Here is a 13,677-nt window from a genome sequence, read left to right as displayed (position 1 = left end):
CGATTTTTTGCCTCCACGCAAAGCATTCGCACCGCATTAGCCGAGACTTTCAAAAATAGACGATGAACGATCGGCCTTTTCGGCTTCGGGCGCTTAGCCCCCACGGCACCGCACGGCACCGCTCGCTGAGCTTGGGATGTACTTAATGATCGCAAAAACCAAAAAAAAAAACACATTTCACTGTGAGGGTCACTTGTTTCGGGCTGAAACATCGTAGCAACATGTGACGTGCGGTGACAGTTGGGTGACTGTCACTGCCACTTCTCCGTCCTGGCTGCCATTTGATTTACTTTCATCAAGCTTCACAAAGGTCGACTCTGCTCGGCACACTACGATCGCTTTATTGTATCCTTTCCCTCAACCACACTACACTCACACTCACAAACACTGCGTAACGGAAAATTACCCACACTTGGTTACGCAACCAGAACCAATGGTTGCTTTGCACTTTTGAATTTATCTCCCGTCGTAGTGCACCTTTAACCGTTTCGACGCCCAATCTCCCGGCTAGCGGATCCCGAAATCAACTCGCTTCCGGTGCGTTGTTGCAAATTCTTTAATTAGCATCCTGTAGCCGCGACCAGGGCCACGGATCACGCTAATATTCCCTTTCCACGGGCACGCACTTTCAGGGAAAGCCCCCCTTCGGCACAACTTTACAACTTCTAGGACGGCAACTTCAACAACTTCGCGATGGTGCCCGCGCGCCCTGCACTTGGCAGACTTCTTGGTAACCGGACCCCGGCAACAGGCAACAAACACACACGCGAAACGGGGGAAAATAAACTACCAAACCGCGGCCCGCGGCTCCAATCCAATCCGCAATTTACTTTCAGTGCGTTCGCTCCTGAAGCACAACTGATTTTCACGACTGTTCCCGGCGAGATCACGAGTTCGACTGGTTCGAGCGATTGGCCACGGCACACACGATCGGTGAGCGAACCTGTCTCTCTGGCGAACTTGCGCACTTGCCGCACCAGACCAGAGCACGATCGTGTTCATCCGCGGTTCGCGGTTTTTGTGCTTTTCATTATTATTTGTTGTCGTTTCTCGGTGCGAAAGGAGAATCGTCATCGTAAGGAGCGCCGCCGGGGTGCTGCCATTAATCAAATTTAGAACTCTCTGACCCTCCAGCCCTACTCCAACGGGCACAAGCTAGGGGGCTAGTTCAGAGCTCTGCCCCCTGGAACCCTCTTCCACTTCTACACGAGCATGAGCTGAGCTCTGTTGGTAGTTTAATGGCGAAACTTTTTCCATTCCTCGAAGATGACTACACTGACTGAACGGTACACGTGGTCTCGCTTCATATAATGCACCCGGGTCGGATGTACTGATAACATAATGGGATCCGGGTTTTAACCTTAGCGCGTCCTACGTGCGCAAAAAAATATGCTGATAAAGGGAGCGGTTTTGCAAAACCTGCCAATAGGGCACGTTTGACTCACGGACGGACGTCAGTTTCATTCGATCTTTTCTAGCTAACGGAGATATGGGCTCGATACCGTTGTGTTTGGTCATTCTCATCGCGATCCTATCGTTGCTTCTAGTGGCAGGTCAGGAAGCAAATCATGTCGAATCGTCGACGAACGATCAGTTGAAAGACATTCAGAAACAACTGTTCCACCTGGACCGGGCCGTCCGGAGTCTTTCAAGTCAAATGGATGACTTAAGGAGTAAAAGGGACGGTGTGACCACACTGCCAACGTCTTCCTGCCGTGCCACAATATCCAACTGCGGTGCAGCATCATCGGATGTGTCTGGAGTTTACTTACTCCAGCTCTGCGCTGAGCCGCCGTACCAAGTGTTCTGCAATCAAACGTTCGAAAATGGCGGATGGTTAGTGGTGTACAGCCGGAGCAACGGAAACGAAACCAGATTCGATCGTACATGGGAGTCGTACAAACACGGATTCGGCCACCCGGAAGGAGAACACTTTATCGGCTTGCAACGGTTGCACGCCCTAACGAGTGCATCATGGTACGAGGTTGCATTTGTGCTCATGAGACAAGGCGAAGAAAACGTTGGCCTTTACGATCGCTTCGAGATTGGTAGCGAATGGGAACGCTTTCAAATTAAACGGATCGGTACCGCGAAGGGCTCTATGCGACTTTTTCACGCCGACCAATCCTACATGTTCCACACGGCCAACCGGAACAACCTGCACCCGGAGGCAAGGGAGACGATGGTTCAGGAAGGATGTGCTTTCTGGTTCATCGACACACCCCACTCGATCGACAATGCAGGTTTTGCGCAGTTTTGTCACAATTTGAAGCAGTTAAAGATAATGATACGGAAACGGGCGGGCACTTCCGCGGCTTCTGAGTTCTAGAGGATCAGATTGTACTTCTTTCTGTGAAATCACACAAGTCAACTTGCAGTAAGCAGACTCTTTCACACGATGTCTACGAATAAATACGAATAAAATTAATTTTTTTACAATGTTTTATTGACTAACTGAATGATGGCAGTAGAAGGCCCCCTCATTTTTGTTGTGATGCTTTCAACATGACAGCAAACATATGATCGGAGCACCGAGCGATGGTCCGACAGCTTCTGCTGGGTTTCGGCTAATCCAGACGCCAGCTCAAAAGAAACCTGCTTGCGAGTGAGTATTTGAACAATCCGCTATCAGTTATCAAATGTCTGCTTCACAGGAGCTATAAAAACATCATTAAGATAAGCTTAACACGATTAGCCGCGGAGAGTGATGCACACCGAACCCGTCCGATGAATCCGTCAGTCGCTTTCGTGCTTTGAGTGCAAAAGATTTTTGAAAATGTGTTTCTATTGTATTCTTGGTTGCGTTTTGGGTGAGCAAAAGGCTTCGAAATTGTGGATTTAATTTTCTCTCTACCTACTAAGGCGTGATCAGTTGTAAAATACTTAACGATCGTTTCCGCTTGCAGTGCTATCAGGAGAAAGGAGTGTCACTGAAGGGGCTAATTTGCGGAAAAATCTAACACAAGTTACATGGGCTCATGCTGTGAACGATGCTGAATACCTGGCCCGTGTTCTCGACAGTACGCAACAATCGCTTCACCCTTCAGCGTGGGCTGTGTAATACCGTTTTCTTTCATCCTTTCAGGCGACATCCAGTTCATAGAATGTGACATCTCTTTGGGCTATCTAAAGGAAGACGTGAACAGAGAAAATGAGATACCCATAATGGCCCATCCTCCGGCTAACGAGTCCGACATATCCCTCGAAACGTTCCTGCAGCGCGTGTTGCAGTACAACCAACAAGTGAGCGCCGTTTCGAAAGTGAAGGGAATTAAACTAGATTTTAAATCGATCGGAGCATTCGAGCGATCTGTTGATATCATCCGGTCCAGCTACGACATGGCCAAATTTACCACATGGATCAACGCCGACATTCTCCCCGGTCCGGTGGATAACACAGCCACGGTGCCGGTAGATCCGGTGCGATTTTTTGCCGCTGCGAGGCGACTGGGCAAAGCAACACTTTCGATCGGTTGGACCACACGTTGGGGTGCCGATTTTACGAATGGTGCCTACACGGAACAGCACGTGGATGCTATGGCCTCCGCCATTCATTCGAACGGTATCGACCACGCTGGAAACGCGATCACCTTTCCCGTTAGGGCAGGGATTGTGGGGAGCAGCATCACAAACATGCTTCGATTGTTTTGCGCAGTAAAAGACACCAACGATGTCACTTTTACCGTTTGGTCAAGCGACGGAGACGCGGTAAATGTGGAAAAGTTGCGTGAATTTATTTTCACCGTAGGTCTCGATCGGACCTATGTGGATGTGCCGGAAGCATTGCACCGGGCACTTCATCTCGACGAAAGTGCGTTTAAGGACAGCTGCAAAAAGACAATCGATGCTAGATGTTAATGCCTGATAACGTCCCAAGAAGCAACTATGTACGTTTTGGTTTACGTCGTACCGTTCGACGTACACTCGAATAACCGTCCTTCGTACCGTTCAAAGACCTGCAAAACGCAGCAGCATTGTACCGTTCATTGGCCGGTACCGGTACCGTACCGCGTACGGTATTTCGTACACTCTTGGTACTGGGGGGCTACATGGGGCGTGAAAACTAGCGTAAAATTAATTTAACGTAACGAAACGTAATTAACGTCGGCTGTGTGTAAAATTTCGCCGAAAAACATTTTTTCTTGACAGATTAGTTGTATTTATATACGCAAGTTGAAGACATTGACTTTTGGGCCGAGAATTAAGATAGTTTCATGGTGAATTTGTGTTTGTATTACAAGTAATAATTAAGTTAAAATTATTTTGCATGCAAAATCTGTGTGTGGGCGCCTTAAACGAAAGTATCGTTTGAAGTTGTGGCGATCTTGGTCCCCATCCAAAACGTCAACGTGACACAACAAGTCGATCCGTCTGTGTATACGCGCGTGCTACCAGCAGTGACAGTCGACAGTCGGAAACGTCGAACCGCTCTCTTCCTTCTGCGGCCGTCGACGCTGGCAGGCGTGCCGGCGAGTGCGGTCCGCCTGCGTTTTGGCAAATCCAATCCTTCACATCGAGCGCTTGTGTGCCCACAGGAAACAATTGACCGTGAACAATCGGTGGTGCTGCAGTTGCATCTAACAGTGCGAAGTCCATTGGTGGTGTAAAACTATCGCACCGAAGCGAAAAAACCGGCCACCTCGGGAGACGGTGCGGCGGTGTGAGGTGCTTCATTTCCGTGACGATTTTCGCTCTTCCTCTGGCTCCTTGCCCTGGCTCTGGCTCACGCCGGACACTCAGTAGAGTGGAGGAACACATCTTGTAACGAACACCCCAAGTACGCCATCTTAGGAACGTGCTAACACGCACACTCTCAATACGAGAGCGACACGGGACCAACGCGAAACAACCACAGGACCAACGCGAAGGAGCATCGCTCTCTCGTCTTTCCGTGACGATCCCGACAGCAAACGAACCCAATTGCTAGAAAGGTAGGCAAACTAAACAATACTAACGATAGTTGATATTGAAAACGATATATGATTAAGTAACAAACTTTGCTTTGTTTTAGGAAAATCAAGCCCGAATCGTCTGTAATTAAGACTTGATATTGCCATTGTATTGGAGAACCGTTAGTTGTGGCGGTGCAACTGATTCACTGAGAAATGTTCTTGACTGTTGCAAACTGGCGCCATTAGCCATTATTATATCTGCTGATACATTTACATCAAGGTGAGAACTTTTCGGACGTCGATAAACGGACCAAATGTAGCAGATCGTGCAGTGTTCAGTATGAATGTTGATCTTCTGTATTCTGTTCCAGGGAAGCGGAAGATTGATTAGAAATGTCGACCGAATACTGCATCAGTCTCATCTTTATGAAGAAAGTGCCTAAGGTAGGACTAGGTTAGCATGCAGTTCACAAAGTACGAATGCGTTCATCTATAGCAAAAAAATTTGGGTAATCTGTCGATGGAGTCATAAGATTCACATGCTAGAGAGCAGAACATACAACAGTATATAATGTTCCAATTTTCATTGGGTGATCTTCATTAACAGATTTGAGATTTTAGAAAATCCCTTACATTCCTTGGGACACTACGTATAACACGTTTGGGCATCAGGTTCTTAGCGTTATTTTATATGTATTGGCCGATGGATTCCGAGTTCACCATCTTCAAACAAGTCAGATAGTTACATTGCGATTTAGAATGTTTTATCAACATTCTCAACTGACACAGTCAGTGTCGCGAAAAAGCAGTGTGCGTAGTGTCCAGCAGTCCTGAAGCGACCCGATGCTTAGTGCCCAGTGTAGTCCAATTTAGCTCTGAGCAATGCTAAAACACGGAGCAAACGAAGGCACTTCCAGACAGCTTGGCATGCGGATGTGGTTACAATTCTACTGCTTGATTCACTTTTCGCTCCTTAACTAACTCGTGGTTTTGTCATACTTTTCGCTGTCGATTCGCAATCGTACTTCGCAGTCGTTACTATCGTCGTTTTTCGCTGTTGCTTCGCTCCGTACTTATCGTGAACTGTTTTTTAGGTCTCATTTCCGGCGGGCTTCTCTACACATCTACTGCGGAAATGCCGACTAACACGATGGAGTCCAAGGTAGGACGCTAATACATATATTTGTCTATTGTCACATCACATAACCACAGTAACACTCTTTTTAGTTGTTTTATTGTTATTCAATAGCAAATAGCAGGGTCATCAGGAAAGCAAAACGGTTGCATTGCTTGCCTGGTTATTTTTTTAGACCATCACTCGGCGCCCAGCGGTTGTTTGCGAGCGTTTATCCGTTTTTTTTTAAAATAGTGTAAACGTGTGTTGCACACGTGTTTCGTACAGTCCCGAGTGCTTCGCATCCCCCCCGTCGGCATCATCGGTAGAAAATGGGGTTGCGTCCAAGCGATTTGTTACTGTGGGCAACCAAATTGTGCCCACCGTCGGAGGATGATCCCAGGGTTCACCGGAGTCTACTCTTCACAGTCCCGGGACGATGATTAAAAGTATGATGCACTCCGTTGCTCGTATTTGGCACGGTTTTTGGCACAAACCACTTTGTGGTTTTCCTCCGCATTTTGATTACCCATAGCAGAGCACGTTCTACCTGCAACAGTGTTGGCCAAACTGCTGGCTACTTTCTAGGGTACGACGCTTTCATGGCGCTCGAGCACTATGGGGAAAAGGCGGTCGTAAGTCAATTTCAAAATCTGACGTTTTAGTTATATTAGCCAAATGAACTAGACATTACAATCAAAGGTCAGGCAATTTTAAACTATTTCCAGTTTGTTTTGTCTGCAGTTACTTGTGGATTCATCCGCTAAGCTTTTCTTAAGAAGGCAGGCAGCAGGTCGTTGGGATCGTCGGACAGAGACAGCAAAGGGCGAGAGTTCATTGCGGCCTCAATCTGGCATAACACTGTGCCGTATCCTTCGAAGGTAAGGCGCGTACAGCCTAACCGACGATACAAATGTTTCTTAGCCGACTTGACTGCTGCAGCAATGTAATATTATACACTAGCAGACCCGACGAACTTTGTTCCGCCCCAAAGGCAATGGGCGCCCGGTGATAGAGCAGTCTGTAATGCTCGTCGCTGTCACGCAGCTGTCCAGGGTTCGAATCTCGGGGTGGTTGGCGTTGGGCGCTGCTAGGGATGTTGGAAGTAAGGATCCAACGCGATGGTAAATTTGTCCTTGGACCTTAAAAGTTGGCATAAAATTTTCCTGCACGACTTTGCCTTTCACGCCAAATAACGTCATTTGGAAGCACGAATTATATTTTCGAATGTTTTTTAGAAAACTCTTCGACTTTAGTGTTCGGCCTGCCAATAGCTCATTAAGTGGTTCGGGTGGTGGGTTCAAAGGCTGCAACTTCACTTTACCTCCCGCACAGCACATTCCAGGAGCTTCGTTTTTGTATTTCACGCCATTACAATACTGGCACACTAGTACCATTGGTACCATACGATGATTTGCATATTCATATGTAGGATCATAAACAAAAGCAGCGCACTTCAAATTTATTTATTTATTTATTTATTTATTTAATTAAGTTATGGCTCAACGGGCAATAAAGCCTAACTGAGCACCATAGTTGAACACATTGGAAAACGCATTAGTTAATGAAGACGAACAAAACGAATGCGATCACGAAATACAGATAAATTAACGTCAAAGTCGAAGAACTCGAACACAGAGTTGAAATGCCGGATGGCGCTCGTCAGCGGTTCATTGTGCCCGTACGCGGATCGACTGCGACGTTCGGCCAGAAACCGCGAACATCGAAGCGGCCTCGTAGGCACGGTAACGTGTAGGAGCGCGAGTAGGCTCGGCGCGTTGATGTTTGCTAGCAGCAATCCCGCAATAAAGCAGCACTGGGCCACGCGCCGCCTGTGCGCCAGAGGCTCGACCCCAAGAAGCAGACATCTAGCGCTGTAGTCAGGAAGCGAGTCGGTTACTGTCCATGGTAGCGCCCGTATGGCGAATCGGGTGAAACGACGTTGAATTCGCTCTATACGGTCAGCTGCCTTTGCCGTCGCGGGGAAGCGAAGTAACCTCGTTCTGGCCAACGCGAATCCTCAGCGAAAGGCGCCGGCCCTCTCAGCGATTTAATCGCCTCGAGCACACGAGCACGATTGCTGTGGACGGAGTATGGCATAGGGCCATACGTGTACACGAAATCGCGCAGGGTTTCGGCCGAACAGAAATTATGCAGGCGCAATAATTCCAGTTCGTCCGTCCAGGTGACATAGTGTCCCCTTTCAGGCAATGCCATAACCGCAGTCGATCTAATGACGGGCTCAACAAGAACGGGAGTCGGCAAGAATTGCGGCGTTTGTAGTTCCTGTTGAGCAATGTTGGGGCGAATTGGAGTAGACTTCGTAGATTTAGTACCTTTAGTCGTACTTTTTGTTGTCTTCGACATTCACACAGATGATATTCATTCACATATATTCACACACATATTCACATATCACATTCACATATTCACAGATGCAATCCTGCTTCCCTTTGCTCACCTGTTTGCAAAGAACGCGTTATAGCCATGCACTCTCGATTAGACAGTAGCCTAGCATTTCTTTGCTCTTCGGTATCACTTTTTAGCCTCGTTGCTGAGTGATCTGATCTCGAAATGTGTTTGGCTATAGGATGTCTTACGAATATTTCTTCTTTTTTTGTATTATTTTTTAAATATTTTAAGATACAAGTATTGCCATTGCCTCTTCATGTCGCGCCACACAAACCTCTCGGCTCCTAGTTTTGCCGTGGGCCTGGGGCCCGGGTGACTCATGTCGTGCACCGCGCGAAGCACCTTACTCCGGAACGACGGAGTTATGTACGGTCGCACGATGCCGCTGGGGCAGTCGCAGTACAGATTCTTTGTGCTGTCTGGGATAGGTTGTGCCTGGAGGTATAAGTCTGTCTTGATCTTCCCGCTGATTATATCTGTTAGTTCAGAGTCGTTTGCTTGGTCGTCCGCTAGCATCTCCAGATCGATCACTGACGAACTCTGAACTTCCTCCACTCGTGATAGTAGTAATTTCGAGTAATCATGACGAGGACTGGATAGTAATCCAGTCCTCGTAGGACGTCATGGATCAGCCGCTGAAACGTCTGTGCCGCGTTGCGTAGGCCAAACGGCATACGGCCATATTGCAGGTATCTTTTCGTTTCAGGTCAAGCAGTGTTTTGATCTTAACACAACACTCCGGATTTCCTGCACGAGAATCTTCTATTTCCCGGCCAAGCGTGTCGAGTAGTTGGCGCGCCTCTGGTTTTAAGGTGCTGCAAAAGACACTTAGGACGAAAGGTTCACCCGGTGGTTTAGTTGCTTCGTGTTCCCTTGCATAAATGGTCCATGAGTGCAAACCACCCTTCTTTAGAAAACGATGCAATGGCACGCCATCGACGTGGAGATCCAAAGTGGCACCGCTGGATAGGTTCATTTCACTAAGTGCGTTTTGTAAACCACGGTGTCAAAAGTGCTCTATAACTCTATCAGAATTGTCCCGGATTTCGATTCTTTTCCAAGGGGGAGTGGCGCGTTCTTTTCTTTCAAGTAGACAAGAGTGGCTGAAAATTTCGGAACAGTTCGAGCAACGTCAGGGAATCAGGGAGTGTTCCGGATCACCAAGCTCACTACACTTACGTATTTATCGCAAAAACACTCTCTACTATCTCTGACGTGCACTCTTTCTCCTGGTGCCCCGGCAGGTGACATTTATAACACCGCGGCATTGTGGCCGTCTTCAGTGCGCGGAAGGTGTTCATTGTGTACACCATTGGTATACGCATGTCCACTAGCTTCTGGACACACCGGGTCGGTAACCGTACAACGGCTATCTTCAACTCGTTTGGCAGTGTCCGCATCATCCATCATTTTATATTTATATTTATTTATATTAGCATGTATTTCCTCATTGACGGGATTGTGGGCCTCCACTATGCATGTTTTCACGTCTTTCGAACCGAGCGCAGGTTCCAGGTGTTTAACCAGCACCGCCGAACAGTCCTGGAGGACCTTAACCTCCGCGGCTATCTCCCCGTAACATTCTGTAATTCGCTGATTTTCTTCTCTTGCTGCGAGTTCCATTTGTGATCATGTTGACTCTTAATTTGCGAATGTTCTCCTTCTGCCTATTCTCTACCTTTTATAACTGTACGCGTACTTGACGTTGTCCTCCACTTGCGATCCACCGGTCACCGGTGGATGCTACTGCCGATACCCCACAAGCCTATTTATAGGAGTGAGGTATCGGATTCTCTTTCACTTTCTTATGCGCCTTTGTGCTATCGTTCGCACGGCGTCTAGCTAACACCCCAGCGGGCAAAATCGTGCGACTTTTCCCCGTTTCTCTCTGTTTCTTCTTGCCTCACCAATGCAATCTTCAATTTACCTCTAAAAAATACTTCAACCTCACATGCTTGGTACTATGGGGGAACGCTTTCGGATGCTTAGTTATAGGGGAACGCTTTCGGATGCTTCGGTATTAAGATGAACCTACTCGCTTGATGGTTGTGACTAGAGAGAGCGATTACTTTTATTCTCCGTCCCGCGGAAGCATCTCGATGCCTGCCCGTGCTCTCGGTTTATGTGCGCGGTTTGAATGCTCCGCCACAGTATTCTAAACGTGCTAAATTATTCAACACCGCCAAAAACAGTCTATGAATGTTTGTGTACATTCTAAATTGCACTTTTGTCAACGGGCGAGGACGACCAGTCCAGCTGCATTCGGTCAGGAACCTACGGTCAAAAATTATGTACAGCGCCTCATGCATTCTTTGCTTACCAACCGATTTAGAATTGATAAGGCTATTTAACCAATCCGCTGCTTTCTGGAAGTATTCCGGATCCGATAGACTGACATTGAATTCGTCTAATTCCTAAGCGTTGGTGACTTTCTCCCTATTAAATGTGACGGGAGACGCAGCAGATGATGGCGATGTGGGTTTGGTGTTAGATTTTTTTTTTTTGTCCTTGCTGCTGCCGCTCCTCCTCCTTTCTCCTTTTTTCCGCCTTCTCAAGCTGGAGCTGTCGCTTGCTGCGCTTTTCTATCCACTGGTGAACCTGTGGCTGCTGCTTCGGTTTGCCGGTGCCGGGCTCCTCCAGTGCGCGTGCCGCTTCCAGTCGTTGCTGCGGCGTCATCGGCTTTGCGCTGTTGCCTTGTTGCTGTTGGTGACGAACTGGCGGATGCGCGGCGGGCAATGTGCGCTGCTTCTGCGCCTCAGCGGTCAGCAGTTCCACTGTCCGTCGCAGTTCGTCTATCGTGCGCTGCATCGCTTCCCGTTCGGCCTCGTAGCGCGCGCATACTTTTTCTATTTGGGCCTTCACGTCGGCCTTAACGTACGCGAGGAGTGCCATCTCCTGCGCGTTGATCGGTTCAATGCATAAGGACGGCGTGGTTTCCCTCCACGGTGGCCTTCTCTTGCACGGGGGAGAGCTAACGGCCAGCTCCTCGCAGGACGTCAGCATCTCGTCCTCTTCCTCGTCGTCTGCCGCTGCAGACATACCCTTTTCTTATTTTTTCGCGACTTTTTTCATTACTCACAACCACGCGGTTCAACTGTCAAAATGCAACGACGGGACCGGACCACCGTCTGGAATGTGTTCGGACCGATGAAAACAAACGCGTGCGGGACCCGTGAGGCCAATGCTGGGGCCAATGGGTTACCAATTTCGTGTTTTACGCTTGTGGCGGATTCAGTGGTAATAATCCAACACTAAGCAATGGTAGCTGCGATTCGACTATTAGGGGTTGGTGTTAGATTGTTCGCTCAATCGGTTGATCGAAGTGGGCAGGCCAACAATTGCTTTGGTAAGAATGTATGTTTGTTTCTGCGTCTCCTCCAGTCCCTTGCGCGATCCGTCACAGCTCGTTTGGAGGCTCGTCATGCCCGTTGTCTCCCGACATCCCGTACACAACCATCTCCAGTAATCTTTCATGAAGATTACGGGATGGAGGGTACGGTTAGGCACTGCAAATAAATACACAAAGTAAAAAATGGTGAATGGTGTATGTAAACTACGGCAACGCCGTACGAACTTACGGACACGGTACGCTGCGAACTATCATACCACAGCTCGAAGCTGTAGCGCAGGCACTTGCCGTCCTCGGCGGAAGGCGCCTGGAAGAACAAGTCTGCAAATAAATGATACAAAATTAACAATTGCTCTACGCTGCAGAGTGCACGGGAACTTACCATTGCGCGGAGCATTTTTGCAACGCGAGAGCGAGTTGCCCAACCGCTTCTTGAAAAATTCAACCGCGGCTTCTTCATCGAAACCGGGGTCAGTTCTCTGAGAAAACTCGCGCGAAACATACAAGTATGCCTGCATCGAGTTCCAGAATTGGCCGAGCTGTGTTTTTCCTGCCCGCTGGTTCGCCCAAGTGCACTTGGTAAGGAAGGCCCTGCTATACAACACATCCATAATGGTGCTCATAATGTCCCTCCGCTTGGATAAGAGAACATTCGGATGAGCATCCACAAACCGACAAATGCAGTTGTGGAAGTCGGAGTCCTTGGCCAAATCCTCCAGTCTTTTAAGGTCAAACACGTTCTCTACTGGTAAGATTCGGGTTGCACCGCTCGGACCACGCTCGGAGGTTTCGCTGTCGAGTCGGCTTCGACGGGGCATCAAGTCAGAGCGAAAGCGGGCCTCGCTCAGCTGGCAATGCAACCTTTTCCTTTTCCTTAGCCTTTATGGCCGGTCCAGCTGGCGGGAGCGGACCTCTTTCTCGCGAATGACTTTGCTCAGCATCACGCGCTTTACTATTCTTCCGCGCTTCTGCGACGTTCGAGGTTCCGACGTTCGAGATTCCGACGTTCGAGGTTCCGATGTTCGAGGTTGCGACGTTCGAGGTGCTGACGTTGGAGGTTCCGGCGTTCGAAGTGTCGACGTTCGAGGTTCCGGCTGTAATGGCTAGGTTCTTTCTTTATGTTGATTTTACCTGGCGCGGCTATGTCGCCGGCCATGAACGAATGACACACAGGTTTAATGTTTGGTGTCTAATTTGTGACTGTCCTTCATTCATTTTTTGGTTTACTTTTATACCTTTATGAGGTCCTGGCGTACTCCAGAAGGAGCACCCACTCGATACCTAACAAGTTTATAAAAGGACTATGTTGCTTAATCTACACACCGCTGTCGACCGAACATAGTCGATCGGGCAACTGATGCCGGCTACACGGCGTTCGAGGTGCCCACGTTCGAAGTTCCCCCCCCCAACGCCTCATGTTGCATGTTGCCCCCCAGTAACAAAAACTAAAATGGCCGACTCTCGCGCTCATATCGGCACTGGGACTTACCTGGAACGAGAGTGGTTGTGCGATCTGTAAAATCAAAACACATTTAATGGCAAAGGTTTGAACGTAATAACAGATTGCATGCTTTACCCGTCTTTTAGACCTCGTCTTGATTGAGGTGGTCGGTAGAGGTGGAGGAGCGCTATCTGCGGATTCCCGGCTGGTTCGCGTCGTTTTCGATGTCGATTCCCGTTTCGCGAGAGGGCGGTTACCTCGTCGCCTCATATAACTATCAAAGTCTTCGCCTACAAAGGTTGCCGCAGATTTAAAATTCGAGACACTCCATTTACACTTCTGTGGACAAGCGTTTAACTGTGCCCCTATGGCCTCCCACGCCAATTTTTGCGCCACTGCGATTTCGGCTCTAGTTTTATAGCGAACGACAGGGTGGTGCACTGTGCACGCCTCGTACAAAAGTTGCAAA

At 48.5% G+C, this 13,677-nt stretch overlaps 2 protein-coding genes across 3 annotated transcripts; both read left to right on the top strand.

The window, feature by feature from the left end:
- Positions 1 to 1,461: 1,461 nt before the first annotated feature.
- LOC131210190 (angiopoietin-4-like) lies at positions 1,462 to 2,400 on the top strand. The gene has a single exon (XM_058203400.1). The coding sequence runs from the start codon at positions 1,490 to 1,492 to the stop codon at positions 2,327 to 2,329; it is 840 nt and encodes a 279-aa protein (XP_058059383.1). The 5' UTR covers positions 1,462 to 1,489; the 3' UTR covers positions 2,330 to 2,400.
- Positions 2,401 to 2,572: 172 nt separating this feature from the next.
- On the top strand, positions 2,573 to 3,858 carry LOC131210892 (protein FAM151B-like). Of its 2 annotated transcripts, none has more exons than XM_058204207.1 (3): positions 2,573 to 2,605; positions 2,907 to 3,020; positions 3,086 to 3,858. In XM_058204207.1, coding segments are annotated over exons 1-3 (888 nt in total). In that variant the 5' UTR covers positions 2,573 to 2,604. The 2 variants fall into 2 exon arrangements, with proteins under 2 accessions (XP_058060190.1, XP_058060189.1); XM_058204206.1 differs by lacking the exon at positions 2,573 to 2,605 and adding an exon at positions 2,706 to 2,810.
- Positions 3,859 to 13,677: the final 9,819 nt, after the last annotated feature.

The sequence above is a fragment of the Anopheles bellator genome, chromosome 2 (assembly GCF_943735745.2).
Source record: "Anopheles bellator chromosome 2, idAnoBellAS_SP24_06.2, whole genome shotgun sequence".
In the NCBI taxonomy this organism is placed as follows: Eukaryota; Metazoa; Arthropoda; class Insecta; order Diptera; family Culicidae; genus Anopheles; species Anopheles bellator.
This window is presented reverse-complemented; position numbering and strand designations above follow the sequence as displayed.

What these genes read in the sequence shown, in the direction of transcription:
- LOC131210190 (XM_058203400.1), top strand. Translation starts at nt 1,490, where the DNA reads ATGGGCTCGATACCGTTGTGTTTGGTCATTCTCATCGCGATCCTATCG.
- LOC131210892 (XM_058204206.1), top strand. Translation starts at nt 2,777, where the DNA reads ATGTGTTTCTATTGTATTCTTGGTTGCGTTTTGG. An exon ending in TATTCTTGGTTGCGTTTTGG is followed by an intron (nt 2,811 to 2,906) that starts GTGAGCAAAAGG and finishes TTCCGCTTGCAG; the next exon opens with TGCTATCAGGAGAAAGGAGT. An exon ending in CCTGGCCCGTGTTCTCGACA is followed by an intron (nt 3,021 to 3,085) that starts GTACGCAACAAT and finishes TCATCCTTTCAG; the next exon opens with GCGACATCCAGTTCATAGAA.